Here is a 27966-nt window from a genome sequence, read left to right on the forward strand (position 1 = left end):
AAGTATTTACCTGATACTTCAAAACGGTTTGATCCATTTGGTTGGTGGCTTATCTCTTCACCAGGTCCCAGTTCTAACCTGCAAATTCTGGTGTAGCTAGGCTCTTACACTTGCTTCCAATCAGTTAAAAGAACACGCATCTCATGTGATTCCACAGTATAAGCAATACTAGACACGCTAGGGAATTTTGAATTCAGAATTATATAATCTCTAATCTCTGCCTTCAAGAAATTGGCAGTCCCTTTGGGGACATAAAGCTGATCGAACATTTTATTTTTTGCTATTTATATTTTAAAATATAGTAAAATAACAAATATAGTATTTTCCTTGTTAAAGGGGGAAATAATTATGTGTACAATCCCCCTGTAACAATTCTCCCATAAGTCCTAGACAGGAGAGACTTTAGGTCAGGGGAGTCAGGAGAGAAAGAAGACCCAGAAGTTGTAATATTAATTTGGAAAAAAAATCAAAACACAAAAACCCCTTTACACTTTGAACGCATGCTCTAATATCTCTTTGATTTTCTGATTTGGGGGTAAAAGAGGCCTGTGTGTTGATTTCAGGGCTGTTTATTCTTAAGAAAACTCACCTATTAGATACTATTGAATACATTTGTTAAAATAAATATTATATAAAACAGAAATAGTTTCCATATTAATAATAATAATTAGTAATATTAACTAGGATAGCTGAGATTTTTGGTCACATAATTGTCTGGGGTTTCTTAAAGAGTTATTGGGGTATAATTTCCATATCATAAAATTTGCTTATTTTTATTCTGTAATTCAATGGTTTTAATAAGCTTACTGAGTTGTACAACTATCACCATAATCCACGGTTAGAACACTTTTATCACCCCAGTAAAAACCCTTTATGCCCATATGTTGTTAACCCCTGCTCCCATTCCCAGCCCTAAATGACCACTAATTTATTTATGGTCTCTGTGTATTTGCTTATTCTGGATATTTGTATCTGGCTTTTTTCCTTTAGCATAATGTTTTTAAAGGTTCATTTATCCCATAGCATGTTGCAGTATTTCATCACCTTTTATTGTTGAATAACAATATCCACTGAATGAAGAGACCACGTTCTGTTTATCCATCCACCAGCTGATGGTCACTTGGGTCATCTCCATATTTTGGCTATTATGAATAATGGTGCTATGAATAATCCTTACACATACTTGTGTAGGTGTATGTTTTCATTTCTCCTGGGATAAACCTAGGGGTAGAACCTCTGGGTCATACAGTAAATCTGTATTTAGCTTTTTAAGAAATGATCAAACTGGTTTCCTAAGCGGCCGCACCATTTAACATTCCTACCAGCAGGGTTTAAGGCTTTGGGTTTGTCCGTATCTTTGCCTACATTTGTTATCTGTCTGGTTACAGACATTCTAGTAGGTGTGAAATGGTATCACATAGTGGGTTTCATTTGCATTTCCCCCCTGACTGATGATGCCAGACTTGTGATACTGGTTAACATTTTAAGAATGGCATTATGAGCCATTTGTAGACCTTTTTGGTGTGTGTGGAATGAGTATCCAATTATTTTGCTAGTCATATAATATTCTAAGGAGCCAAAATTAAAGATTTACAGATACAATTAGGTTCCTTTGATTTTTTTATTCATGAATTGCACATATACACTAAATATAGGTATAGTGCAATGAATTATCTTTAAACTTACAACATTAAATAAAAAGAAAGCAAAAGAATATCAACATTGACCCGCTGAAGTCCTGAAAGACAGGGACCTTATCTTACCGTAGTATGCCCTACCTCTAACAGTGAAGCTAGTATTGTGCCTGAAACACTTTGAGGGTTCAAAGGATTGTAATTAAATGGTCTCAGGTTTGGAAATCCAGACCATGTGAAGTTATTTTTCTCCTTATAACTTTGTCAGGAGTTCCACTGACCTGCCTCCTTGGCTCTGGGATACACAGAAATATAATGTATAGGTCTTTCTCCATTTAAGATGGGGTTATGTCCCAATAAATCTATTGTAAGTTGAAAATGTGGTGAGTTGAAAAATGCATTTAATACACCTAAACTAAAGAACATCTAGCTTAGCCTAGCCTACCTTGATCAGTCTCGGAACCATTATGTTAGCCTATAGCTGGGCAAAATCATAACATGAATCCTCTTTTATAATAAAGTGCTGAATATCTCATGTAATTTCTTGAATAGCCCCCTTCCCGAAAGTGGAAAACAGAATGGTTGTATGGGGACAGAATGGCTGTAAGCGTGTCAGTTGTCTACCTTTGTGATCGCATGGCTGACAGGGAACTGTGGCTCTCTACCACTGCCCAGTGTCACAGGAGGGTGTCACACAGCACATTGCTAGCCTGGGAAAAGATCCACATTCAAAATTTGAAGTGTGGTTTCTACTGAGTGCATATCGCTTTTGCATCATGCGGAAGTCAAAAATGTCCTCTCAGGGGCCGTCTGTAGCAGTCAAGGGTGCAAGCTGAAGAGTCAGATTGCTTAGCTTCACTGCTCCCTAACTGTGTGCCCTTGAGAAAGTTACTTAGCCTCTTTCACAAGGCCGGGGGTTCCTCACCTATCAGCTATACTTGCTGCGGGTAATTGCAGTAAAGAGTAGGTGAGGCTATCCATGTATAAGTGCTCACAATAAGTACTCAATACACATCAGCTATTATCACTGTAGTTGTTAGAGTCTGAACAGCCAGACCTCAGCTCTAAGTTTGATTAACAAAGAAGTGGCTTCATTGCCTTTTCCCCTCAATTTCCCCCAAAATAAAAGCAGTACACATAACAACCTTATAAATATTCGAAAGATGATATGTGAAGAGCAAGGTTTTAAAGAGATTGGCAACTAGATATAATGTGATATCTTTGTTACTAATCCTTAAATAGGAACAAGAATTACTTTACCACATTCCGGCATCATCCCTAGGCTTGAATAAAACATTTTTTTCTAACTCACCTTAAATCTTTATTCCATTTTCTACTGACCCTCCCCCCCCACCATTTGTTTCCTCCTTTCTTTGTCTTTATCTGTGTTTAGCAAGATCAGCCTCGAAGGCAGAGAGGTGTCCAGATCCCAAATCACTTCCTTTTCTCCTTTTCCCTTTGTCTTCTTTCTAGCTCTCCTTTTTGCCTCCTATCTCCTCCTGTTTCTCTATTTCACCCTCCAAAGAAAGAAGGAAGGGAGAGAAAGGAAGGAAGGAAAGAAGGTGGGGAGAGAGAGAGGAAGAAAGGAAGGAGGGAAGGGAGGGAGGCAGGGAGGAAAGGAGGGAGGGAAGACAGAAGGAAGAAGAATTATGGAGGCTTGGGGGGATGGAGAAAAGAGGGGAGAACCATTGGCAGTAGCCAGCTTATGGTTTTTTCTGTAAAAAAAAATTTTTTAACATTTATTTATTTTTGAGAGACAGGGAGAGACAGTGTATGAGCAGGGGAGGGGCAGAGAGAGGGAGACACAGAATCTGAAGCAGGATCCAGGCCGTCAGCACAAAGCCTGACAGGAGGCTTGAACTCACAAACCACAAGGTCATGATCTGAGCCCAAGTCTAATGCTCAACCAACTGAGTCACCCAGGCGCCTCTGGCTTATGGTTTTCTTTCCTCTCTTGCTTGCCCCTCCTTCCCATCACAGGTGTTGCCTCCAGGGGTACAACTTTAGCTCCCATAAATGGAAACAGAGAAAGAGGTGGTAATCTACTTGTCAACTGGTGTTTGCCTGGCCCTTAAATGATCTAAATAAGATGGGCTCAAATTCCTACTCCCACCTCGTGTAAAATGTGATGCTCTTCCCAAGACTTCTCCAAATTCCAGGGAGTTTATACTTTTGTGGTCACCTCTAGTTCTGACTTCCTGATTCCACTAAGTTTGGATTCTTCACTCTGTCTCATATATTCTTTTATCTCAGTTTCTGCATCTGTTTACACTTGGAACACAGCCATTTTGCTTGATTTCTATTAGTTAAAAACACCATTCTGACAAAAGCTTTGCTATGCATAGTGAGTTTTACTGATGGTAAGGAGAAATGAAGATTTACAGTGCAAGCAGAAAGAACTTAAGATTGAATACAACATATCCTTTTTCTAAAAAAAAAAAAAAAAAAAAAAATTCCTGCAGTTGGGGCTCCTGGGTGGCTCAGTTGGTTAAGCATCTGACTTCCTCTCAGCTCATGATCTCCCGGTTCTTGAGTTCCAGCCCCATATCAGGCTCTGTGCTGACAGCTCGGAGCCTGGAGCCTGTTTTGGATTCTGTGTCTGCCTCTCTCTCTGCCCCTCCCCCACTTAATCTCTCTCTCTCTCTCTCTCTCTCTCTCTCTCTCTCTCTCAAAAATAAACATTAACAAAATTAAAAATAAAGAAATAAAAATTCCCGCAGTTCTACCAATGCGTGCAATTTACTCTGAAATTCATGTCTTAGAAAGATGAATTGCAGAAGAGATAGGGATGATAAATGTATAGATGTTCACTAAGGCAAGTGTAATAAAATATCAGTGTAGAATCTAGACATTCGCTGTAAATATTATTTCAACTTCTGTTTGAAGTATTTCATAATAGAATACTGGGAAAAACAAAAAAACAAAAGCAAGAAAGTCCCTCTGCTAAGTCATTCAGGCATACATCCTACTCTCCCTGAGACTCTGGATCATCTGTACTTGGGGAAACCCTGGCAAAACTTCTGTTCATTTCTAGTGAGCACAGTTTAGCTTTCTTTGTTGCATTATCTCCTACTAATCATCCCTTCGCTGTCTTCACACCCAAGCTGCTTAAGATCTTCTCCCAACAACGTCCTTAAGAATTATTTAAGAGCAAGAACCACCTTGTACTTATTTATATGTTCCTTAATGCATTTAATAATGTCTTGTCCATAAGAGATACTAAATATACATATAAGGGCATATGGAACTGAAAAAAAAAAAGTTGGTTTAAGTCCTGGCTCTCTCAGTAACGGTATGACCTTGGACTGGCTGAATGACTTCTCAGAGTCCATTTCCAAGTTTGCTAATCTGAAAAAAAGGTATGATTTTTTAAAATGCCTACCTCACAGGATTGTCATGAGTTTTAAATTGGATCATGTGGGCTTTAAAAACCTCTAACCTGTAATTGAACAATTGGATAATGAAAAGAGGGCAAAACCTGTTTATGTGATTGACTGTTGGGGGTCGTTGCCTTTCTGGTTAATGAGCAACAGGCATTCAAAAGCTAGTACTGTTTCCTAAAGTGGAAGTTCAGCCTCTTCCAATGGTCTCTCTTCTTCCACTCCCAGGTTCAACCCTAGAGGCAGCCCTCTTAAATGAGCTACTGTCCAGATGCTTCGACGACTGCTATTTTCCGCAATAGGCATTTGGCACAAACAAACCTATACATCCTTGTCCATCCAAACAATGGTAGTGTGGGTACTCAATTTCTCTTTGTCTTCAGCTTTGGGTCCTAGTGACTTGGGCTCAATAGTTACTTCTGAAGCATCAAGAAATGTCCTATTCGGCATTCTGTTCACTATGAAAAAGCATAAATCAGATAATGCAAGGGGAGGGGTGTTGGTTAATTATGCTCATAGAGTATATACTAGTATTTCACTGTGAATATTCATCTTCTTCTCCACAAATTTTCTCTAACTACTTAAAGGTTTCTTTACCACTCCATTTTCTTGACAAGAATTTAAGCATTCTTTATCCTTGTTTAACTTGTCTACTTCCTTAGCTGAAGCTAATATAAATGGGAATTTAACAGTAATTGTTCCCTTAGCAACGGGCAAATTTTGCAGATTGGCTCATCCTGAGCTTGGAGTTGCAAAAATCGTATATCACAAGTTGAATTATGAAAGATCAGTCAACATCATGATGTCTTCCTGATATTTTGAAATCACTATTTAGACAGAAGAATATGAAAGATTTTAAAGAGCCCTGAAATGGTTTCACCCAGGTTTGTTAAGAACACATTAATATTTTACATATTTCCAAGTGAATATTTTAGGAATTTTTATAGACCTTCTTACAAAATGCCAAAAGATAATTATCAGTTATTTAAAGCAAGCATTAAAAATCTTGGATATAACAATCAATACTTAAATATCTTTTTAATAGTCCTTTTTGGGAAAGGCATGAATGTAGATTTTTAAAAAAAAAAAAAAATACCTTTACCACAATGTCTGAGAGACATTTTGGCAGACCCAAAAACTTTTTGGCAGTTTTAAAAAGTAACCCACACTCACCGGGACATTTTTCTTCTTAGGACTGTAAAACACAAGGATATAATTACAAGAACCTTATAGTAAGGATATAAGTTCATTGTATTAACTGTGTCATTAACCAAAAATAGGATTTAAGGATTTCTTTTGTTTTTATTCAGCTGCTGGCAGTGGCTTAAGCTATTTTCTTCCTACTTAATCATTTTGATTTTTCTTGTAATCAATAGAGGTGTATTTAATTTAGCTGATGGCTGTTGTGGACGTCGTCTATTCAAGGTACTAGAACACCTCTGCTATGTTTGATTACCTCTTTTTCATTATTTGTGTCAAACTGCTATTTATTGAGTTCCTATTGTGTGTAAGGCAGTGTTCTAGGTACTAGAGATTTAGCCATAAACAAAACAGACAAACTCATGGAGCTGAGATTCTAACATATGTGTGAGTTGGGGGAAAGACAGATTAAAGCAAATAAACAGGTAAATATATACCAAATGATGAACTGTTAGAAAAACGGAGGAAAACAAAGCAGCGGAAGGGGCATAAAGGAACCAACTGGGGCAGTGGGGGGAAGATCGCTATTTCACGTACACAGTCTGGGAAGGTGACACTTGAAAGGATGAGGGTAGATACGCTAAAGGAAATGTTCCGGGCACAAGAAACCGCAAGTGCAAAGGACGCTTTCTTGAAACTCTCTCCCGTCCTCAGATGTCTCTGTCCTCAGCGCCTGCCTCTCCTCCCTCCTCTGTGTCCTTGAGTGGTTTTCTCCTCCTTCTCCCTAGTTAGAAACCTGAACGGAAACCGCTTCTGCTCCTCTCCCTCTAATTGCTTGTTGATTCTCTTCGATGGTGTTGTTGTCAACTGACATTTATTCATTGATGCTTCATAGTATCCATCCAGTTGAACTGTATTGACAATTCTCAGGATGTCTGCCAACAACACATTAAACATCAGTGTAACAGACCAAACGGATTGATTATTCGCAGTTTAACAAAAAAGGATATGAAATTCATATTTTAGCCAGAGGAAGATTCTCAGCATTCCAGAACATCATCACATTTTGAAAGATTAGACTTCAAATGCTCTCTTCAATTAATGCCTTTCTAGAAAAGCAGAGCTATAGGACCAATAAGGCTAATGAGTTATAACTGTAAGAACTAGCAAACTTAGACAAGATTTTAAAAGGTCATCTGCTCTGTCCTCTTGCCTCTTGACAGATCAGTGTTGAAAGTGATCCAGATAACTGAAAAAATTTCCATTGAGAGAGAGAGGTTCTACAATTTCTCTTTGTAGTCTGATTTTAGTGAACTGAGCTGATTTGAAAGAACATTAACTCACTTAAATAGCACTTTTTGTTCATGTTCTTGCCTCTGTTTAGAATGGTTTCTTCTCGGGGCACCTGGGTGGCTCTGTCGGTTGAGTGTCTGACTTCAGCTCTGGTCATGATCTCGTGGTTCATGGGTTCCGGCCCCACGTGGGGCTCTGTGCTGACAGCTCAGAGCCTGGAGCCTGCTTTGGATTCTGTTTCCCTCTCTCTCTGCCCCTCCCCTGCTTGCACTCTATCTCTCTCTCTCTCAAAAATAAAATTAAAAAATCTAAAAAAAAATTTAGAATGGTTTCCTCTCCGCCCATGCAAGTTCTGCAATGATTTAATAACTTACTATTTCTCCATGAAATCTTACTTGTCTGTAGAGACCGCTGCTATTTTTTCCACCTCTAAACAAATATCTATAACATTTATTTGGCAATTAAGTATGAGCCATCATTCCTTTTTAGAGTTACATATATGGGCTATTCAATATTTCATGACTGTAAATATTGTCTCTCCATTCATACTATCACTGTCCTAAGGGCAAGAACTGAAGCTTGAGTACTTTTTTTTTGTTTTAGCATAGCACTTCTGGTAAACAAAAAGCACTAGATAAATCTTTGTTCAATTTTCCACTAGAGCTGACTCCTATCAGATTGCTAGAGCCAACTGTGAATCTCTCCTTCCAACCCAGTGTTTGGTGACGTCATGTGGATAGCTTCAAGTCAACTGTGATGGAAATGTCTACACCATAGAAATTGGCAGATTCTGTAAATCATCCAGTTCACATCTGGCTTGACCATTTACTTGATGTGTGACATTTGGTGAGATACCACGTCCCTCAGTGTCTTCAGCTGAAAATGTGGATATTAAATGATCTACTTCATAAAGGTGTTGCAGGGAGATGTGTTTATGCAAGACAACTACTTAGAAAAATCCTTGGGCGGGGGACGCCTGGGTGACTCAGTTGGTTAAGGGTCTGACTTTGGCCTAGGTCATGATCTCACCACTCCCAAGGTCGAATCCCCTGTCCGACTCTGTGCTGACAGCTCAGAGCCTGGAGCCTATTTTGGATTCTGTATCTCCCTCCCTCTCTCTCTGCCCCTCTTCCACTCATGCTCTGTTCCTCTCTCTCAAAATATGTAAACATTAAAAAAAAAAAAATGAAAAATCATTGGTATGTAGTAAATATTCAATAACTGAGAGGTTAATTTTACTAAATTCTCCCTTTACCTATTTCATAAATTCTCAGCTTCTCTGTGAAGCTTTCATGGAAGCATATGACCACGCTTGATTTATACATTATTTCCCATGCACTTACCTCTATAATAAGGGAATGGACTATGGGAGGAAGTCTCTCTAGATACTACAGCAGAATTACTGACTGACAGGCTGGATGGAGCTAAAGTAATAGCTGGTATGTGTTGGCATCCTGACTTCTCATGTAGAAGTTGGGCCTCATTTTCCACAGAATCGATGTAGGAATATAAGACTCTGTATTCTATTCAGTTATATTACAGTTGAATATGCATCTTGAGCCAGATGGGAATTGGACCAATATGTATAGCATTGCTTTGTGGGAAAAAGTATTTCCAAACCCAAAAAATCCTTTTGCAAACACAATTTAGGAATGCAGTTCTTCTGAACTGGTGATTGTTTATCCTCTGAAATTAGCAGATTGGTGGATATTTCCTTGTTAACTGGTTCACACAGGATTAACTAGAAACTTTTGTTTCCCTAATATTTAACTCAACCAATAGAATAATTAATAGTATTTAAAGACACTAAAAATGATGATATAGATTTTCTAAACCAATCTCCAGCCGAATCCAGCACTGGGAAATATATGTGCTTTAAGTCATAAAGTTTGGCATCAGAAGCAGAGAGCTTTTAGACATTGCTTTTACTAAATATTGAATATCAAAATAATATTCATAAAATATTGGTGAGTATAAAGCATAACAATTGTAATACAATAAATACTTGTATTTTCACCACCCCATGTATGAAAGAAAATTTATTGATATTTATGAAACCCCGATCTGGTCTTTGATCCACCTCGGAGGTAGTCATCTTTGGGGTTTATCACTCCCTTGATTTTCTTTATAATACTATCAATTATTAGCTTCTTCAATATATTATTTAATTTTGCATGTTATTGAATTTCACATAAATGGTATCAGACTTCACTAACTCTTTAGCAACTGGTTGTTCATTCTTTTAGAACTTGTAGTTGAGACATGACATACATACAGAAAAGTGTACATACACTTCATAAGTGTGCTGTCTGACAAATGAATATATCCATGTAACTTGCACTGAGATAGAGAAACAACATTCTCAGTGTCCCAGAAACCCCCTGTTGACCACCTTACAGTCACTACCCACTTTCTGCCTGGGGTAAACTATCCTGGCTTCTAACCTCGTACATTAGTTTTGCCTGGTTTTGAATTTTATATAAAGAGAACCCTACAAGACCCTCACTTCTGGCTTTTTCAGTCAACATTTTTATGATATTCACTCTTTTTAAATTTTTTTTAAAAATTTAAATTCAAGTTAGTTAACATAAAGTGTAGTATTTGTTTCAGGAGTAGAACCCAGTGATTCATGACTTACATATAACTCAGTGCTCATCCCAAAAGTGCCCTCCTTAATGCCCATCACCCATTTAGCCCATCCTTCCATCCACCTCCCCTCCAGCAACCCTCAGTTTGTTCTCTATATTTAAGAGTCTCTTATGGTTTGCCTCCATCTTTGTTTTTATCTTATTTTTCCTTCCCTTCCCCTATATTCATCGGTTGTGTTTCTTAAATTCTACATATGAGTGAAATCATATGCTATTTATCTTTCTCTGCCTGACTTATTTTGCTCAGCATAATACACTCTAGTTCCATCCATGTTGTTGCAAATGGCAAGATTTCATTCTTTTTTGATCACCAAGTAGTATTCTTTTGTGTGTGTGTGTGCGTGTGTGTGCATGCGTGTGTGTGCGTGTGTGTGTGTGTGTGTGTGGTATATATACATATATATATATATATATATATACTCACATATATATATGTATATATACACACATATATATATACATATATATATGTGTGTATATATGTATATATACCACACACATACTACATCTTTATCAATTCATCAGTCGATGGACAGACATCTGGGCTTTTCCCGTAGTTTGACTATTATTGATAGCACTGCTATAAACATTGGGGTGCATGTGCCCCTTCGAATCAGTATTTTTGTATCCTTTGGGAAAATACCTAGTAATGCAATTGCTGGGTCATAGGGTAGTTCTATTTTTAATTTTTTGAGGAACCTCCATACTGTTCTCCAGAGTGGCTGCACCAGTTTGCATTGCCACCAGCAGTGCGAAAGGGTTCCCCTTTCTTCACATCCTCGCCAACATCTGTTGTAGCCTGAGTTCTCAATGTTAGCCATTCTGACAGGGTTGAGATGGTATCTCAATGTGGTTTTGATTTGTATTTCCCTGGTGATAAGTGATATTGAGCATCTTTTCATGTGTCTGTTAGCCATCTGATGTCTTCTTTGGAAAAGTGCCTATTCATGCCTTCTGTCCATTTCTTCACTGGATTATTTGTGTTTTTTTGGGTGTTGAGTTTGCTAAGTTCTTAACAGATTTTGGATACTAACCCTTTATCTGATATGTCTTTTGTAAATATCTTCTCATATTCCAACAGTTGTCTTTTAGTTTTGTTGATTGTTTCCTTCGCTATGCAGAAGCTTCTTATCCTAGTGAGGTCCCAATAGTTCATTTTTGCTTTTGTTCCCCTTGCCTCCGGAGACATGTTTAGTTAGAAGTTGCTGCCGAGATCAAAGAGGTTGCTGCCTGTTTTCTCTAGGAGGATTTTGATGGTTTCCTGTCTCATATTTAGTTCTTTCCTCCATTTTGAATTTATTTTTTGCGTATGGTGTAGGAAAGTGGTCCAGTTTCATTCTTCTGCATGTTGTTGTCCAGTTTCCCGAGGACCATTTGCTGAAGAGACTGAAATTCATGTTTATTGTCACATGTGTGTTTCATTCATTCTCATTGCTCACAGTTCCACTGTGTCAATATATCATAATTTATCCTTTATTTTTTAATTAAAAAATTTTTTTTAATGTTTTCATTTATTTTTGAGACAGAGATAGAGCACGAGCAGGGGAGGGGCAGAGAGAGAGGGAGACACAGAATCTGAAGCAGGCTCCAGGCTCTGAGTCGTCAGCACAGAGCCCGACGCAGGGCTCAAACTCACAGACTGTGAGATCATGACCTGAGTTGAAGTCAGACGCTTAACCAACTGAGCCCCCCAGGCACCCCTGTAATTTATCCTTTCTACTGTTGATGCTTGTTCTGTAGTTTATTTTTCACTTGTTATGGAGTCATTCTCCTACATGTCTTTTTATATACAAGAAATTTGTTGTTTCAGCTCAATAGGAGGTTCCTCAGATTTCTCCATGATATCGTATGTTGCTATTCATTCGTTTTCACTGATGATAGTTTTGCATTGCATAAATATTCTACAATTTATTTATCTTTTTACTTCTGATGTTTCCAGTGCTGCTGTGAATATTCATATGTTCTAGGGAACATATGCACAGGTCTTTCCAGAGACTAATTTCCCAGCTGAAGCGTTGTAGGTCCTTTCCCCCAGTACACTCCTGAAAAACAATGGGCTCACTCATCCATTAAAAAAAATTAATTGTAAAAAATTGAGCTATAAATCACATACCATAAAACTCTCCCTTTGAAAGTGTACAATTCAATGTTTTTTTGTGAAGTGCACAATTTAATATTGTGCAGTGATCACCACTACCTAATTTCAGAACATTTTCATCACTCTATAAACATTTTTTTAATGTTTATTTTTATTTTTGAGAGAGAGAGAGAGACAGACCATGAGTGGGGGAAGGGCAGAGAGAGAGAGGGAGACACAGAATCCAAAACAGGCTCCAGTCTCTGAGCTGTCAGCACAGAGCCCTACGCAGGGCTCAAACCCGGAACGGTGAGATCATGAGCTACGCTGAAGTCGGCCGCTCAGCTGACTGAACCACCCGGGCACCCCTCATCACTCTATAAAGAAACCCCATTCTCATTAGCAGTTCCTCTCCTCAGACCAGTCCCTGGCGATCACTAATCTACTTTCTGTCTGTATTTTGGACTTCTGTATAAATGGGAGCATACAATATGTGATCTTTTGTGTTTGACTTCTTTCACTTAGCATCATATTTCAAGTTCTATGACTGAATAATACTCCACTTAATGGATATTTATTTATCCATTAACCAGTCAACAGATACTTGAGTGGTTTCCCATTTTGGCTATTATGAGCAATGCTGTTAGGAATATCTGTATACTAGTTTTTATGTAAACATATGTTTTCTTTTCTCTTAGGTGTCATTAGTTTGCTCTATGGTGCTATGTTTAACTTTTTAAGAAACTGCCAAATTGTTTTCCACAGTGACTGTACCATTTTACATCTCCACCATTAATATATGAAAGTTTCAATCTCTCCATATCATCTTCAACACTTGTTATTTTCCAGTTTTCAAAAGGGTAGCCGTACATCCTAACAACCAATGATGTTGAGCATCTTTTCATGTGCTTATTGGCCATTTGCATTTCTTCTTTGGAGAAATAGCTGTTCAGATCTTTGCCCATTTTTTCAGGTGGATTGTTCGCCTTTTTCTAAGTCATGAGGGTTCTTTATATATTCTAGATTCTAGACCCTCATTAGTTATATGATTTGCAAATATTGGAAACATGGGTAGAAGATCAGAAGACAGATGGAGGGGAGCGGCCATGGAATTTCTCTCCTTCTCCCTCAGCCCCAGGAATTGTCTCTGGCAGTTGCTATATGGCCTCTGTGTCTCCATATTACACCAAATGACTCTTCCTTCTGTGGTTCCTGGATCGGCAGAGTTGTCCCACCACGCTTCTGGCTCCTAGATAGCCCTGATTTCTGAGTTCTGATAACAAAACCCACTCCTTTCATTTTTATGTTCTTGGGTTGAGAGTGACTCCGCATGTTGCTAACCTCGGGACTCTTTTGTATTCCCTGTTGACTTCTCAGCTCTTCCATAGCTCTAAATACCTTTTTTTTTTTTTTTTGAAATTTAATTCAAAAAAATTCAAAATTAAAATTTTGAAATTTCAATATAATATTGAAATTGAATTATTTTTTAATATTAATTGTTTTATTGAAATTAGTTATCATAAGGTGATCTTTTTAAAAATTTAAATCCAGGCTAGTTAACATATAGTGTAATCATAATTTCAGGAATAGAAGTTAATGATTCATCACTTACATATATAACACCCAGTGCTCATCCCAACAAGTGCCCTCCTTAATGCCCCTCACCACCTTAGTCCTTCCCCTCACCCTACACCCTGCCAGCAACCCTCAATTTGTTCTCTGTATTTAAGAATCTCTTATGGTTTGTCTCCCTCTCCGTTTTTATATTATATTTGCTTCCCTTCCCTTATGTTCATCTGTTTTGTATCTCAAATTCCACATATGTGTGAAATCATATGATATTTGTCTTTTTCTGCCTGACTTATTTTGCTTAGCAAATACTTTAGTTCCACCCACATTTCTGCAAATGGCAAGATTTCATTCTTTTTGATTGCCAATATTTCATTGTGTATATATATATATATATATATATATATATAAAACATATATAAATATATATACACATATATATTTCATTGTATATATATATATTTCATTATATATATATTATATATTATATATTATATATTATATATTATATATTATATATTATATACATACACCACATATTCTTTATCCATTCATCAGTCGATGGACATTTGGGCTCTTTCCATACTTTGGGTATTGTCGATAGTGCTGCTATAAACATTGGGGTGCATGTGCCCCTTCGAGTCAGGATTCTTGTATACTTTGGATAAATACTTACTAGTGAAATTGTTGGGTTGTAGGGTAGTTTTATTTTTAATATTTTGAGGAACTTTCATACTGTTTTCCAGAGTGGCGGTACCAGTTTGCATTCCCACCAACAGTGCAAAAGTGTTCCTCTTTCTCTCATCCTCGCCAACATCTGTTGTTGCCTGAGTTGTTAATTTTAGTCTCTAAATACCTTTTTTGAATTCCTTCTGTTAAAAAAAAACAATACCTGCAAATGTTTCTGTTTTCTTTCATTGGACTTGACTGATAAAATGTTAACATTTTTCATTCTATGTTTAAATAGTTGCCAAGGATGCAACTATTTTCAGCGTATTGTAATGATTGCAACTTAAAAATAAAACCTATACATCGTTCTTTCAGATGTATTTAGTGCAAGCTAAAACCATACTGATTTGAGACCACCTACATCCATTGCAAAATACATGAATAAGATCTTATGAGTCAAAAGTTTTATATTGTTTCCATTCATTTCATAGAATGTGTCTTAATGTAACATATTTTTATGCTTTAAGGTCTTTTTAAAAAACATAAGAGACTCTTAAAAACTGAGAACAAACTGAGGGTTGATGGGGGGTGGGAGGGAGGGGAGGGAGGGTGATGGGCATTGAGGAGGGCACCTGTTGGGATGAGCACTGGGTGTTGTATGGAAACCAATTTGACAATAAATTCCATATTAAGAAGAAAGAAAGAAAAAAGCTATTAAATTTTTTTAAATAAAATAAATAAATAAAATTTTAAGTTCATTTTACTTATTTTGAGAGAGAGAGAGAGATAGCAAGCAAGCACGGGAGGGCACAGAGAGAGAATTCCAAGCAGGCTCCGCATTGTCAGTGCAGACAGAGCCTGACACGGGACTCAATCCCATGAACCATGAGATCATGACCTGGACCCAAATCAAGAGTCAGAGGCTCAACTGACGGAGCCACCCAGGTGCCCCTAGAGTCTTTGTTTTTTAAGTTCATTTATTTTATTTTTGAGAGAGAGAGCATGAGTAGGGGGGGCAGAGAGAGAGAATCCTAAGCAGGCTCCATGCTGTCAGCGCAGAGCCCAACATGGGGCTCAATCTCACAAACCATGAGATCAGGACCTGAGCCGAAATCAAGAGTCAGTTGCTTAAATGACTGAGCCGAACCGGCGCCCCTACGCGTTAAAGTCTTCTATTAGTCATGCTAGACTATTTCTCAGAAGCAAAAATAGGTATGTTAATTGAAATTGCAAATTGTTAAGCTTTCTAGGTCCACAATTTCTAACTGTTAAAATACTTCTTCTAGGTTGAATTGTTGTAATATTATCACCATACTATACACTTGCTGAAAACAGCATGCGTTATAATTTTTAAGAAATAATTATTGAGGGGCGCCTGGGTGGCTCAGTCGGTTGAGCGTCCGACTTCAGCTCAGGTCATGATCTCGCAGCTCGTGAGTTTGAGCCCTGCGTCGGGCTCTGTGCTGACAGCTCAGAGCCTGGAGCCTGTTTCAGATTCTGTGTCTCCCTCTCTCTCTGTCCCAACCCACTTGCATTCTGTCTCTGTCTCTCTCAAAAATAAATAAATATTTAAAAAAATTTAAAAAAAAGAAATAATTATTGAACGTGAAAGTTACACCTTTTTTGTGAAATGCTATCTCTTAAGGAGTTGAGTGAAGTGATACTTTTGGCATCTCGAGAATGGAGGTTCTGGGTGCCAGCCATGAGATTTTTTATGCCATGGGGCAAAGCACAATAGGAAGGGAAGGTGGCCAGGAGGTATCCTTTCTTTTATAAAGGGGAAAACGGAAATGTGAAGAGAGAAAGGGAGGGAGGGAGGTCACTTTTAGGAAGGGGTATACATGACTTTGGGGGTTTGGAAATTCTTTTTTTTCTTAATGTTCATTTATTTATTTTTGAGAGGCAAGGGAAGGGCATAGAGAGAGGGAGACACGGAATCCGAAGCAGGCTCCAGGCTCTGAGCGGTCAGTACAGAGCCCGATGCGGGGCTTGAACTCACGAGCTGTGAGATCATGACATGAGCTGAAGTCAGACACTCAACCAACTGAGCCACCCAGGCACCCTCAGGAGTTGGAAATTCTTAAAACTGTATGTTCCCTTGGAAAGTTTTCATGTCCTATAGGGATACATGTAACCCAGCATTATGTGGGAAATTATTTTGGTGCCATAGCAGCCTCTAAGAACACTAAGACAAGCTATTTGCCACTGAACAAAAGGCTTACAGACCACATTAAGATTCTTGAATCACAGTTTATTGAATTAATTGAAAACAGAAGAGGAAGCAAGGGAATAGAGACGGTATAGATTAATACACTTAGGATAGAGTGCAAACAGGGTGGAAGGAGTATACTACTTAAATTCTGAATTATGCAAAGTTCATATGTCCTGTCTTTTTCTCTGATGTATTCAAACTTGCCCTGACGATGTGGATACAAGCCAGAGCTGAGGTTTGTGCAAGACTGCTCTACAGAAGGAAGGTGCCTAGAAGCAATATACATATATTTGACGGTACATCTGGCCACAGTTGTAGCTTGCCAGTTAGATTGAGGAGTGAGGAGTGGCCACAGAGTTATTGGGAGGAGGACACATGGGCCAGAATTGTCAATAACAGGATACCAGTTTAAGACCTTATGAATATTGAGTACCTCATGTATATTTAGTATATCATGAATATTTAATGCTCTTCAGCCTTCTATCCCCTCCAATGGATGTTAGGCACACATATGTTCTCCTTCCTTTATGTCTAACATGTCTCATAAGCTACTGGCTTCTATATTTAGTTTTGTTTGTCATCCTTATTTGTTTCTCTCCTTTCCTAAAACAGAATGAATATTCTTAAATACCATAGCAGACCGGAACACCTGGGTGGCTCAGTCGGTAAAGCGTCTGACTCTTGGTTTTGGCTCCGGTCATGAAATCGCGGCTTTGTGGGTTCGAGTCCCACATCGGGTTCTGCGCTGGCAGTGCAGGGCCTGCTTGGCATTCTCTCTCTCTCTCTCTCCCTCACACTCTCTCTCTGTCTCTACCCTACTTGCACTGTCTCTGTCTCTCTTAAAAATAAATAAATAAACTTAAAAAAAATACTATTGCAGACCACATCGTAACGGGTTTGAAGACGACCACCATAGCATAAGCGCTGAGATATTGATCCCTGAGCACTCAGGGCACAGCATGGGTCGAGGTGGCTGAAGCTATGCTCCCTTGCCTCCCAGCACGAGCCTCTCATTTCTTTATTCCAGTAGAACATACCCAATATTCTCTTTTCCTATGCGTTCTATAGCTAGGGTAGATACTTTGGGGCCGAATTGCCAAGTTGCAGAGCGTACCCAGTTTCAACTTTACTAACTATTGCCAAACTATTATCCCAAATCTTTTCCCCCAATTCACGTTCCCAGTAAAATGTGAGACAGTTCCCAGTGCTCTACAGTCTCCTCAATATTCCACGTGGCAAGGCGGGGGATGGACTGAGATTGAGATGAGAATGAATGGAGGCAAGAAGACAAGTTAGGGGTCTACTGCAGTTGAGATTCAAGGTGGTAGAGGCCTGAATGAATGCAGTGGTGCTGGAGACGAAAAGAAAAGAGGTAGGAATCATAGTAAGGAAGTAGCATTAATAGACTTACAGACTAAAAGTGGAAAATGATGGAGGTTAGTTTAGCCTAATACCCAAGTTTCTGCCTAAGGGGGGCATATTCATTCATTCAATCAGCTGATATACGTATTGGTCACATACCATATGTTGGGCCTTATGGTAGCTGCAGGGGCTATCAAGGGCTGCCGTATTATAGCACGCCAGGGGACTCTGTTCACATTGTGTGCACATAGAATAGACTAGGGATGGTATTTCTTGGACCTTTTCAGTGGTGTGGTTCCAGACTTCTTGTGAATCTGACACACAGAGTGCCTACCATTATGGAACTCACAATCCTGTGCGTGGTGATCCTATAACCTAAGATAAAGAAAAAAATATTGCTTCTGCTTGAAACAATAGCTGAGTATATTGGACACATCAACGTTGAGGGATTTATGGATTAAATCTTCAGGTGGAAGTTTCTGCGAGGCCATAGGACACGTTGGTCTGGAGCCCTTGCTCACAGTTTTATAGGGAGTTGGTTAAAAAGACGTCTCAGGGCACTTCCCATTCTGCAGCTCTACCCTCTCTTCTAAGATGTGCTGAGAAGAAATATGGTTCAAATATGGTCCTGTTGCTCTGCTCCTGGAAGGGAGTTCAAAGGGAAGAGACCAGTCTCCAATCCAATATAAACCCTCTGAAAGTTTTTTCTTTCGGTGGCTCCAAGTTGCATACTCTCCAACTGAGAAGTTCAAAAAATTGAGCACCTAATTAAAATGATCAGGGCCATGTCGGTTTTTCACATAACACAACAGTTTCAAGGGTGAAGTGAATGAATTAAAACTAATTTTTCTTTCACATACGTCTGATACAAATTACTGATGAATTCTTTTGACTTTATTTAAAAATTGCTTTTAATGTCTATTTATTTTTGAGAGACAGAGTGCAAACAGGGGAGGAATGGAGAGAGAGGGAGACACAGAATCTGAAGCAGGCTCCGGGCTCTGAGCTATCAGCCCAGAGCCCTACAGAAGTCTCGAACCCAAGAGCTACGAGATCATGACCTGAGCTGAAGTTGGACGCTTAACCGACTGAGCCACCTTGGTGCCCCTAGACTTTAATTTATTTAGATATATGCCTCCCTCCTTTCTTTCAGTGACAAGTGCAAAGCAACCTTCCAACTATTTTTCTTCTGGTTTTATAATTTTTAACACTGGCAGTAAGAAATAGTCTACAGAAAGTTTGGCTTTGAACTGAATGCTTTTGCCAGACCTTTGCCTGGAGGGAATTGTTACGATTGAGTTTATAAATGCTTGCAAAACAAAGTTAAAAATTGAAAGACTTAATACTTTGAATTTTCAAGGCTAACGCTAAGATGAGGTGTAGTTCTTATATAATATACTTCTAATCATTCTCTCCTTAGCAATATATTTTTTACAATTCAACTTTTATCAGAGATGCCTTTGAAAAAAGACATTTATTTTTGTATGAACCAAATACTATCAGCATTAGAACAGCCAAGATTAAATCTTGAATGACAATATACAGTAAGTTGTATACCTCAAGTAGTTTCCATTTTTGCAGTCACGGGCACACCATAATAATACACTTCAGCAATGAGCAATGGCAAGTGAAGCAAGTTAAAAACGGAAAACAGACTATCTTCAGTGAAACAACTCGATGCAACCCACATTTTCAGCAATCTTGGAGAAGAATGAGCTTCAAACTAAGCATATCAGATGAAGAGCTAGAACATTTCATCCACTTCTTTCTTATAGGACGATAATGGAACTGGTGTCACCCCCTAGGATTTTAGATTTGTGGATTAGCCATGTACGTATAAATCTGGACTAAATGTTGAGGCCAAAATCCTAACTAAGACTTGCTAGGAAGAGCCAAGTAAGGAGTTTGATTTGAAGGCATGCGAAAGATGTCTCTTTCAGAACACCTGAGAATCAACATGTGATGGTTAAGCCTCATACCTGGCCACCAGAAACTACAGAGGTTTTACTCAGGAGACGGAAATAAATATGTTCTCTGGGCAAAGATGTGAATTAACAGAAAGAGAACTGTATTGACAGAAGATAGAACACAAGCCAAATAAGCTTTGTGGGGTTTTTGTTGTTGTTGTTGTTGTTGTTGTTGTTGCCTTACTTTTTTTTCCCACTCGGGTAAAGGTTTACTTTTGTAGTGGCACAAACAGAGATTCTCTCTTATAAAACTCTTGTAAAGATTTAATAATCCATTTAATTCATTATAAGGATCTAAGTAACTTAACACCATAGGTATACTTATGGAAATAAAAGATAATAGGGTTCTAAGTGCATTATGTTTTATATTTTATCTAAATAAAATATATTATTTAAACATATTTATTTAAATAACATATTTTATTTAAATAGAATTGGAGGTAGTTCTTCTAAAATGGAGTTGGAAGCTGTCAAGGGGAAATATTCGAAAGGCCCAGATCCAGGGTACCTGGGTGGCTCAGTTGGTTGAGTGTCTGACTCTTGATCTCAGTTCAGGTCTTGATCTCAGGGTCCTTGCATTGGGCTCCAAACTGAATGTGAAGCCTACTTAAAAACAAAGAAACAAACCAACAAAGGCCCAGATCCATTTTCACAGAGCAGGTAAAAAAGGATGAATTTGCACCTGAGAGACGGTAAGTTGATAACGGCACATCTAGGGAAGAAAAATGATCTGGAAGAAAAATAGTGCCTTACAGAAATGTGATTAAGGAACAGATCCTACCCCCCAAAAAAGATAATTCAGTGGAATCATTTGAGGTCAAAAGAGATAAAAGAATCATTGTGTATAGAACTTGATCATGGCTGGGGGGAAGAAGAAAGTATTTCCGGAGTATGAAATCCTGGGGAGCCACACACTTGAGATGCTAACCTAAAGCTGGCCCCACCTAAGGACTGCAGCTGATGGCTCCAGGCTGGACTCTTGCTATTTTTTTTCTCTTCTCTTTTTCCTACCTCTCTAGTTTTTAATTTGAATTTCTTACACTTTGCAAATGATCTTTGTACTTTGTGAGATAGACTGGAAATACTATGATTTGCATTTCTTTTTTTTTTTTAATGTTTATTTATTTTTGAGACAGAGACAGAGCATGAGCAGGGGAGGGGCAGAGAGAGAGGGAGACACAGAATCTGAAGCAGGCTCCAGGCTCTGAGCTGTCAGCACAGAGCCCGACGCGGGGCTCAAACTCATGAACTGTGAGATCGTGACCTGAGCCGAAGTCGGACGCTTAACTGACTGAGCCACCCAGGTGCCCCTATGATTTGCATTTCTTACCCTGATGACGGGGTGTGGAAAAGGGACAAATGGTACAGGCCACCAACCCAAAGTCTAAACTGAAACTGGGCAGTGGGAACAGGATTGGACAGTCACCTTCCTCGGTGCCTTGAAGGTCATAGGCAAGCACGTCGAAAAAGAATGGTTATATTACCATGAAACCTGTAATTTTAAGGTGTTCCTAGATGTTTCATCACAGATCTCTGTGAACTTTACATACAATATTCCACTACTTTCGCTACAGCCACTGAACAATTGCCAGCACCAAAATATCCAAGGGCTGATTTGGGAAAATTAGTTTTATTTCTCTGGCCCCTGGGTAATAAATTAGACTCTTTTTTAGAAATTATGTTGGTCTCTTCCAGTGAATATGGTGTTGTTTTGTGGGTTGGTATTGTAATCAGATACAATACATGCTACTTTAGTCAATGACATTCCTGAAAAGCAATTAGACAGGTGCTCCATAAATGTGGTTCTGGAAGATCATGCGGCAAGGGTCAGCCTTTTTATGCCAATGCCGTACTCTCTTATAAATGCCCCAAAAGGGCCCGTGGGAATGCTAACTAGAACAACACGGGAAGATTGCTGATGCTAAGCCCTCCACTACAAACATTTCGACTGTTGTTACAGGCATGCGAGTTATTATAGGTCCACTGACAAAGGGAAAAAATTGAGTGAGCTTAAAACAGATCATATAGCATTTCACTATAAAAAATTAAAATGGAAAAATATGTCAGAAAGCTTTGGGATCACTTAAATTATTAAGCTAACTGTCTTAAAAGTCTATGTAGGACTTGTGAAAATATTATATACCAGAAAATTCTTGGTAAGCTCGTTTATGGTTCTTGTGTAATCATCTGTAAAACAGATGGACTAAGCCTCTTAAAGTCTTCACTAATTTTTTCATGTTCACGTTACATGGAGGTTCCTTTACTCTTTTCTCATCTGTGCGGTTTCTCATCTGCTCTGAAGGGCAATGGAAGATACCGATTTACAGACATGTGTAAGACAATGTTTCTTAAAGAGCTCGTGGAAAAGCACTAACTCCTCATTCTTTTCTCTCTGTTTTGCCACATGCAAAATTCTTAAGTGGAAAAAAATTAGTCTAATTGATGAACATTTTGTACAGAAAAGAATAAGTTAAAGAAAACCTTTTTCACTTGAAAAAAATCTAATCCAGACCTCATACATACTGCATATACGTTCTTTAATATGTACTCCTGTCCTCTGTCCAATTCCACCAGGGTGCTGCATCCCTTTTATTTTAGAATTGGTGAACGTCTTCTGCAAAAAAAAATAGGTATTAAATATTTTAGGTTTTGCAGGCCATACAATCTTTGCCACAACTACATAATTCTGCTGTTTTAGGTGAAAGCAGCTACAGACAGATACAAAAGCAGATGAATATAGCTGGGTTCCAATGCAACTTTATTTGTGGACACTGACATTTGAACTTCATATCATTTTCACATAATGTTATTCTTTTATTTTTCCCCAACTATTTGTCAATGCAAAAATCATTCATAACTTGTGGGTTATACAAAAATAGGTGTCAGGCCAGATTTGGCCTACAGGCTGTAGTATATAGTAAGACAATTCCTAGTCTAGCACAGGGCTGTTTTTTAAGGGCTGGGTAGCTTTCACTCAATCACAATCCAGAGGAAAGCTCTCTAATGATGGTTCTGTTTACAAAGTTTTCCCATATGACACATTCAAAACTTTATGGACCAACAATATGTCCATGATTTTCTATTGTATGTCTGAAAGATTGTCCCACTTTATTAGATGGTCCATTGAAAACCATTCGAAGATCTTGCAGTGACTTTTTTTACTTTTCATCAAGAAAAAGTATATTTAAAATAATGCATAAGGGTTATAAGATGAAGCCTGACTGTATGGAACATGGGCTCTGTTCCTGGTTTGGAGAATTCAGTTCTTTGACCAGATAAATAAGTTGACTGTTTCATATCTCATTGAGTTTGAAAAGTCAGAATTCGCAGGTGTTGTTACTAAAGAGTCACATTAAATATTGAAGGAGATGAAGGGGAAAAAGGTGCCTGTGTCTTCTCGAGTACCCACATTTTCAGAAAAAAAAAAGTATGTTCTTTTGTATGCCATAACATACAACGGAAAACGTGAATATTTCTGAATAGGAACAGGAATCTAGTGAGTAACCCGCTCTGAATATTTTGGAGTAGAAGAAAATCTAAACCCAAGAGTGAGATCATGTGAACTATAGCAGAAAATACACATAAGAAAAATTTCATGGTTTTCCTATGGGCCTGCTATTACCAAGAGAGGTTCGGTTTAGGGGTCTGTAAAAATGTTTTCTTCCTTTAAGTATCATGCTCTGAGCCAAGACATCATGAGTTCCAGGCTCAGTCAGTTCCAGCTGAAAGTGTGAATGTTCAGCAAGAGGATATTTTTGAAAGGAGACTGAAAATCTGCTGTGCCAGATACCTGAAACGATGTTAGGGTATTCAGTGGAAAATTTCATTTCCACATTATAAATAACTGTAGGATATTTTAAGGGATCCAAGACTGGTAACTTCCAAGGGCTGCTTATATTAGTTCCACTGAAATGTGAAATGGAGGGAAGATGCCCAAAGAAGGCTATAAAGCTAAATTACCAGACATGATTAATTAAAATAAATAATTCACCATTGATTAAATTGCCCTTAAAATCCCCAGTCAGGGTACCCGACCACTGAGGCCTCCATATTTTACTACCCACCAAGTAAAACAAAGAAAGGAACGAACAGAGATGGAGAAAGAGAGGAAAATTCCCCGACATGATTACTTAAATTCAAACTGCCCTAGAGTCTTTTATTCAAAAAGCCCATCTGGTCGCCTCTATTTGAAATACCGGCTTAGCGTCTTCAAATGTTCTGGGAGTTCCCTACTCCATGGATTTCCGGGAGGAGGACAGCCCCAGAGAAGGCTGCATATCACCTATCATGGTAGTTAATGAATTTGTACCTCCCTTTGACTACGGAAATAATACAGTTCCTGTAACTTTCCCCCTCGAAACAAAAGTCAGACATCTCTATTAAGACAGTGGTACAACATGCCCCAAATAAAACCTTCCCGCTAAAGGCCAACCAAACCAAATCAAACCAAACGAAAATAAAGCTAGCAAGCCCGGGCGCGCGCGCGCGTGTGTACCGACGAGTGTCAGTGTGTGCCTGTGCGACAGTGTGTGTCCGAGTGTACGCGAGTGGGTGTGCAAGGTAGAGGAGAGTAATGGACGTACTCTGGTCTCTCTCTTTTCGGAGGGGTAACGGCCGCTAGCTGCTGGGGAAGACTGGACCCTGTGCGCGCACGCGGCGCGGCGGTGCCCGGGGTTAGAGCTCTCCCCTGTGACGGAAAAGATAATTAAAAATCGCACGCGCAGGAGACCGCTCAGTTCCTCGCTGCGCGTCCAGTTCAGCGCAAGAAGTGGGTTCTCTCGAACCCTCTCCGCGCCGGGGGTGGGGCCCGGAGGCCTTGTAGGCCAGGGGCGAGGAGTCGGTCAGGGAGGGGGTGTCATCGCGGGTGATGCAGAATGTGTCACCGGGCCGTGGGATGGCCGAGGAGGCGGGAGGGGCGCGGCGAGGAGGCTCGCGTCTGTTGGGGGGATTTGGGGGAGAGGCGGGAACGTGGAGAGAAAACCGCGCACGAGGGAGGCGTGGAATAGTGAATGGAGGAAGAGAAGGTAACAATGCAGCCCCGGAGAGGAAGGGAGGAGCAGCGTCCCCTGAACCCCGTCCTTATCCCCGGGAGGGCCCACGCCTAACCGACCACCTCGAGCCCCCCACCTCCGCTCCAGCTGTTGGAGGCCCCTCTATCGCCGGCGCATCTCTTTAAAGGGCAATCCTCGTGTCCCAGACACATTACGAGAGCCCTCCACGTTCCCTTTGCTCTTGAACTGGGCTCCACAGTCCGTGATGGGCACCAGGTCCCCTCTTGAGTGCCCACACGCCCTCGAAGCCCTGCCAGGCCCCTTCAAAGGCGCAGACCCTGTGCTCCCGCTCAGCAAGTGGACGCAAGGCTTTAAAAACCGGGAGAGAGGGTCGTGGCAGGTCGCTACCAGGGTGACATAGGCGTTTGCGCTGAGTAAGCAGTAAAAACGTCAATTAATGGGCACGTGAATTGTTTTAAATCAGATGGGGTTGGGGGGGGGAAGAGTAATGACTCAACCGTCTTTCTTCCTTAATACTCAAGAGAGGGAAGCGTTATCATTTTTCATTTATTTTATAAAATCACTTATTGTGGCGTCAGCTACCCTATTACGAATCTTTGAAACTTTGGCAACTAGGACTGTTTTTGCAAACACGTTTTCAGGCTTTGGGAGGTTTAAAGGAGTTTGACAGTAAGCAAGGAACGTAGCAATACACAACCAGGAGGGGAAATGGCCCTCTGTCCCCTTTTTGGGGGTGCAAGAGCCTCAAGCGGATTTCCCGGCTTCCGCGGGCGCCGCACATTGTTCTATTTGTTTTGAAGGTTCTGAGTTTGAGGCTGGTCGGAGACACCCACGTGCTTCTGACTCTCATCAGCGTAATGATCGCCTTAGCCAGAGTCGTGTCTATATAAACCACAAAAACCTAATCATTAGAAATCCCAGCCTCCAAAAACCACATTTTAGGTAAAACTGCCGCTTTTTTTCCGTGCTCCTTCATCCTCTCGACCGCAACTTTTTGGGGGATCCAAAGTCGCTTTTTTAACCCACATTGGGAAATAAATACATAAATAAATAGCCAATGAAGCATTTTGGATATTTTATTTTGTATTTTTATCTTTTGCCCCCCCCCCCCCCCGGGAGTGGTGGGGAAGAAAGTTAAGGCGTTAGTCTTAGTTTTAGATGCAGAATAGACTTAATAAAAAATTGCAATTTACGGAAAACTGCTGGGGTTTTTCCCCAGCAAGGTTTTTGCAACTTATTTTAATCATCCAACTGACAGTTTTCCAGTCGTTAAAAATAAACCTCATCCTTGTTCTCTAGGAACGACAAGTTTGAATATAGAAGGAAAAAGTGTCCAGCCACGCACTTGAGTTTCTAAAAACTATTTGACAAGTGTCCCCTCCACCCCAATTTTCTGTGTCACTTAAGACTAAAAGGCACCCAAACCCTGCAAAATCATTTTTTCCCTGGGAGCCGCTCCGGCAGAGGTGGGGGGTGGGGTGGGGGAAGGGTGAAGAGTGCCGAGAAGTCAGCACAGACGCTCAAGAATTTTCCTTCCTCCTCTCCTGAAGTTACAACGAAAAATAACGACAGTCAGTTCAGCCGGCCGCTCTGGCGTCTCCGCTTCAACTTCGTGCGACCAAGAGGGGGTTCCTGGTCCTGGGTCGGGGGAGAAGCTAGAGGACGCGATCAGGCGAGATTCCCCTCAACCAGGGCCGCCTCTCCGGCTTCGGAAGCTGCGCGCTGCGTACGGGGGCTCCTGCTCTTCGCCGGCGGGCGGCGGCAGCGGCTGCGATTCGCAGGCTCGAGATCCGTTGCCCCGAGATCCGCTGCCCGCGACTTACCTCCTGGCACCTCGACGAGCGAGGGTCAGGGGAGCTTTGCAAATAGCAGGAGCGAGTGGATGGATGCAAGGAGGTGGCCGTAAGAAGGCCAGAAGAGGAAAAAGGAAAGGAAGGAGACGAGCCGGGGAGCCGGGGTGGCAGCCGCCGCGGGAGGAATCTGAGCGTGCGGCCGGCGCGGGGGGAGCGGAGGCCGCCGCGGAGGAGGCGGCGGCGGCAGCAGCGCGGGAGGGCGGGCGGGCGGCGGCGGCGGCGGCGGCGCGGACGCCTGCAGCTGGGTAGCTGCGCGCGCGGCGCGGCAGTGGCGGGGAGCGCGCGGCTATGCTTGCCCCGGGGCTGGACTACTGAATCCACTCCGTTCCACCGCTGGACTCGACCTGGGAGGGGGCGCCAGCGCACCCAGGACGCGGTGCCCCAAGGGACCCCACTCCACGCTGCAAACTGAAGCCCCCTGCCTCCCCAGGCCACACACATCCCCGCGCCCTTTCTCAGCTGCCACCGCGGGCGTTCCAAAAGCTCCGGCAAGATCTGCACCTCCCGGGTCTCCCAACCCGCCAACCCGACTGCTCTGCATCGCCACCGCTGGCCCTCGTCAGACTCCTCCCGGCAGTCGGCTTCATCGAACTTGATTTCTCACCTCCTCGGCCCCATCACCTCCATCATCCCCTTTCCCCCCGTCTCGCCTCCACCCCCCCAATTTCCTCCTCCTCGCCCCTCATTTCCACCCTCCTCCCCCTCCCCCGGCCACTTCGCTAACTTGTGGCTGTTGTGATGCGTATTCCCGTAGATCCGAGCACCAGCCGGCGCTTCAGCCCTCCCTCCAGCAGCCTGCAGCCCGGCAAGATGAGCGACGTGAGCCCGGTGGTGGCTGCGCAACAGCAGCAGCAGCAGCAGCAGCAGCAGCAGCAACAGCAACAGCAGCAGCAGCAGCAACAGCAGCAGGAGGCGGCGGCGGCGGCGGCGGCGGCGGCGGCAGCGGCGGCCGCCGTGCCCCGGTTGCGGCCGCCGCACGACAACCGCACCATGGTGGAGATCATCGCTGACCACCCGGCCGAGCTCGTCCGCACCGACAGCCCCAACTTCCTGTGCTCTGTGCTGCCCTCGCACTGGCGATGCAACAAGACCCTGCCCGTGGCCTTCAAGGTAAGCTGCGGCCACCCCCCGCCCCCGGCCGAGCGCCGCG

The 27966-nt window shown here is 41.1% G+C and overlaps 1 protein-coding gene across 8 annotated transcripts in view; it reads left to right on the forward strand.

The window, feature by feature from the left end:
• RUNX2 (RUNX family transcription factor 2) overlaps window positions 1-27966 on the forward strand; it is a 326374-nt gene that overhangs the window by 67570 nt on the left and 230838 nt on the right. For all 8 annotated transcript variants that reach the window (XM_060614399.3, XM_060614403.3, XM_060614408.3 and 5 more), the window contains exon 3: window positions 27571-27926. In XM_060614399.3, the coding sequence (XP_060470382.3) occupies window positions 27571-27926 (356 nt within the window). The remainder of the gene's footprint in view (window positions 1-27570; window positions 27927-27966) is intronic.

Source organism: Panthera onca, chromosome B2, assembly GCF_046562875.1.
Source record: "Panthera onca isolate mPanOnc1 chromosome B2, mPanOnc1 haplotype 2, whole genome shotgun sequence".
NCBI lineage: Eukaryota > Metazoa > Chordata > Mammalia > Carnivora > Felidae > Panthera > Panthera onca.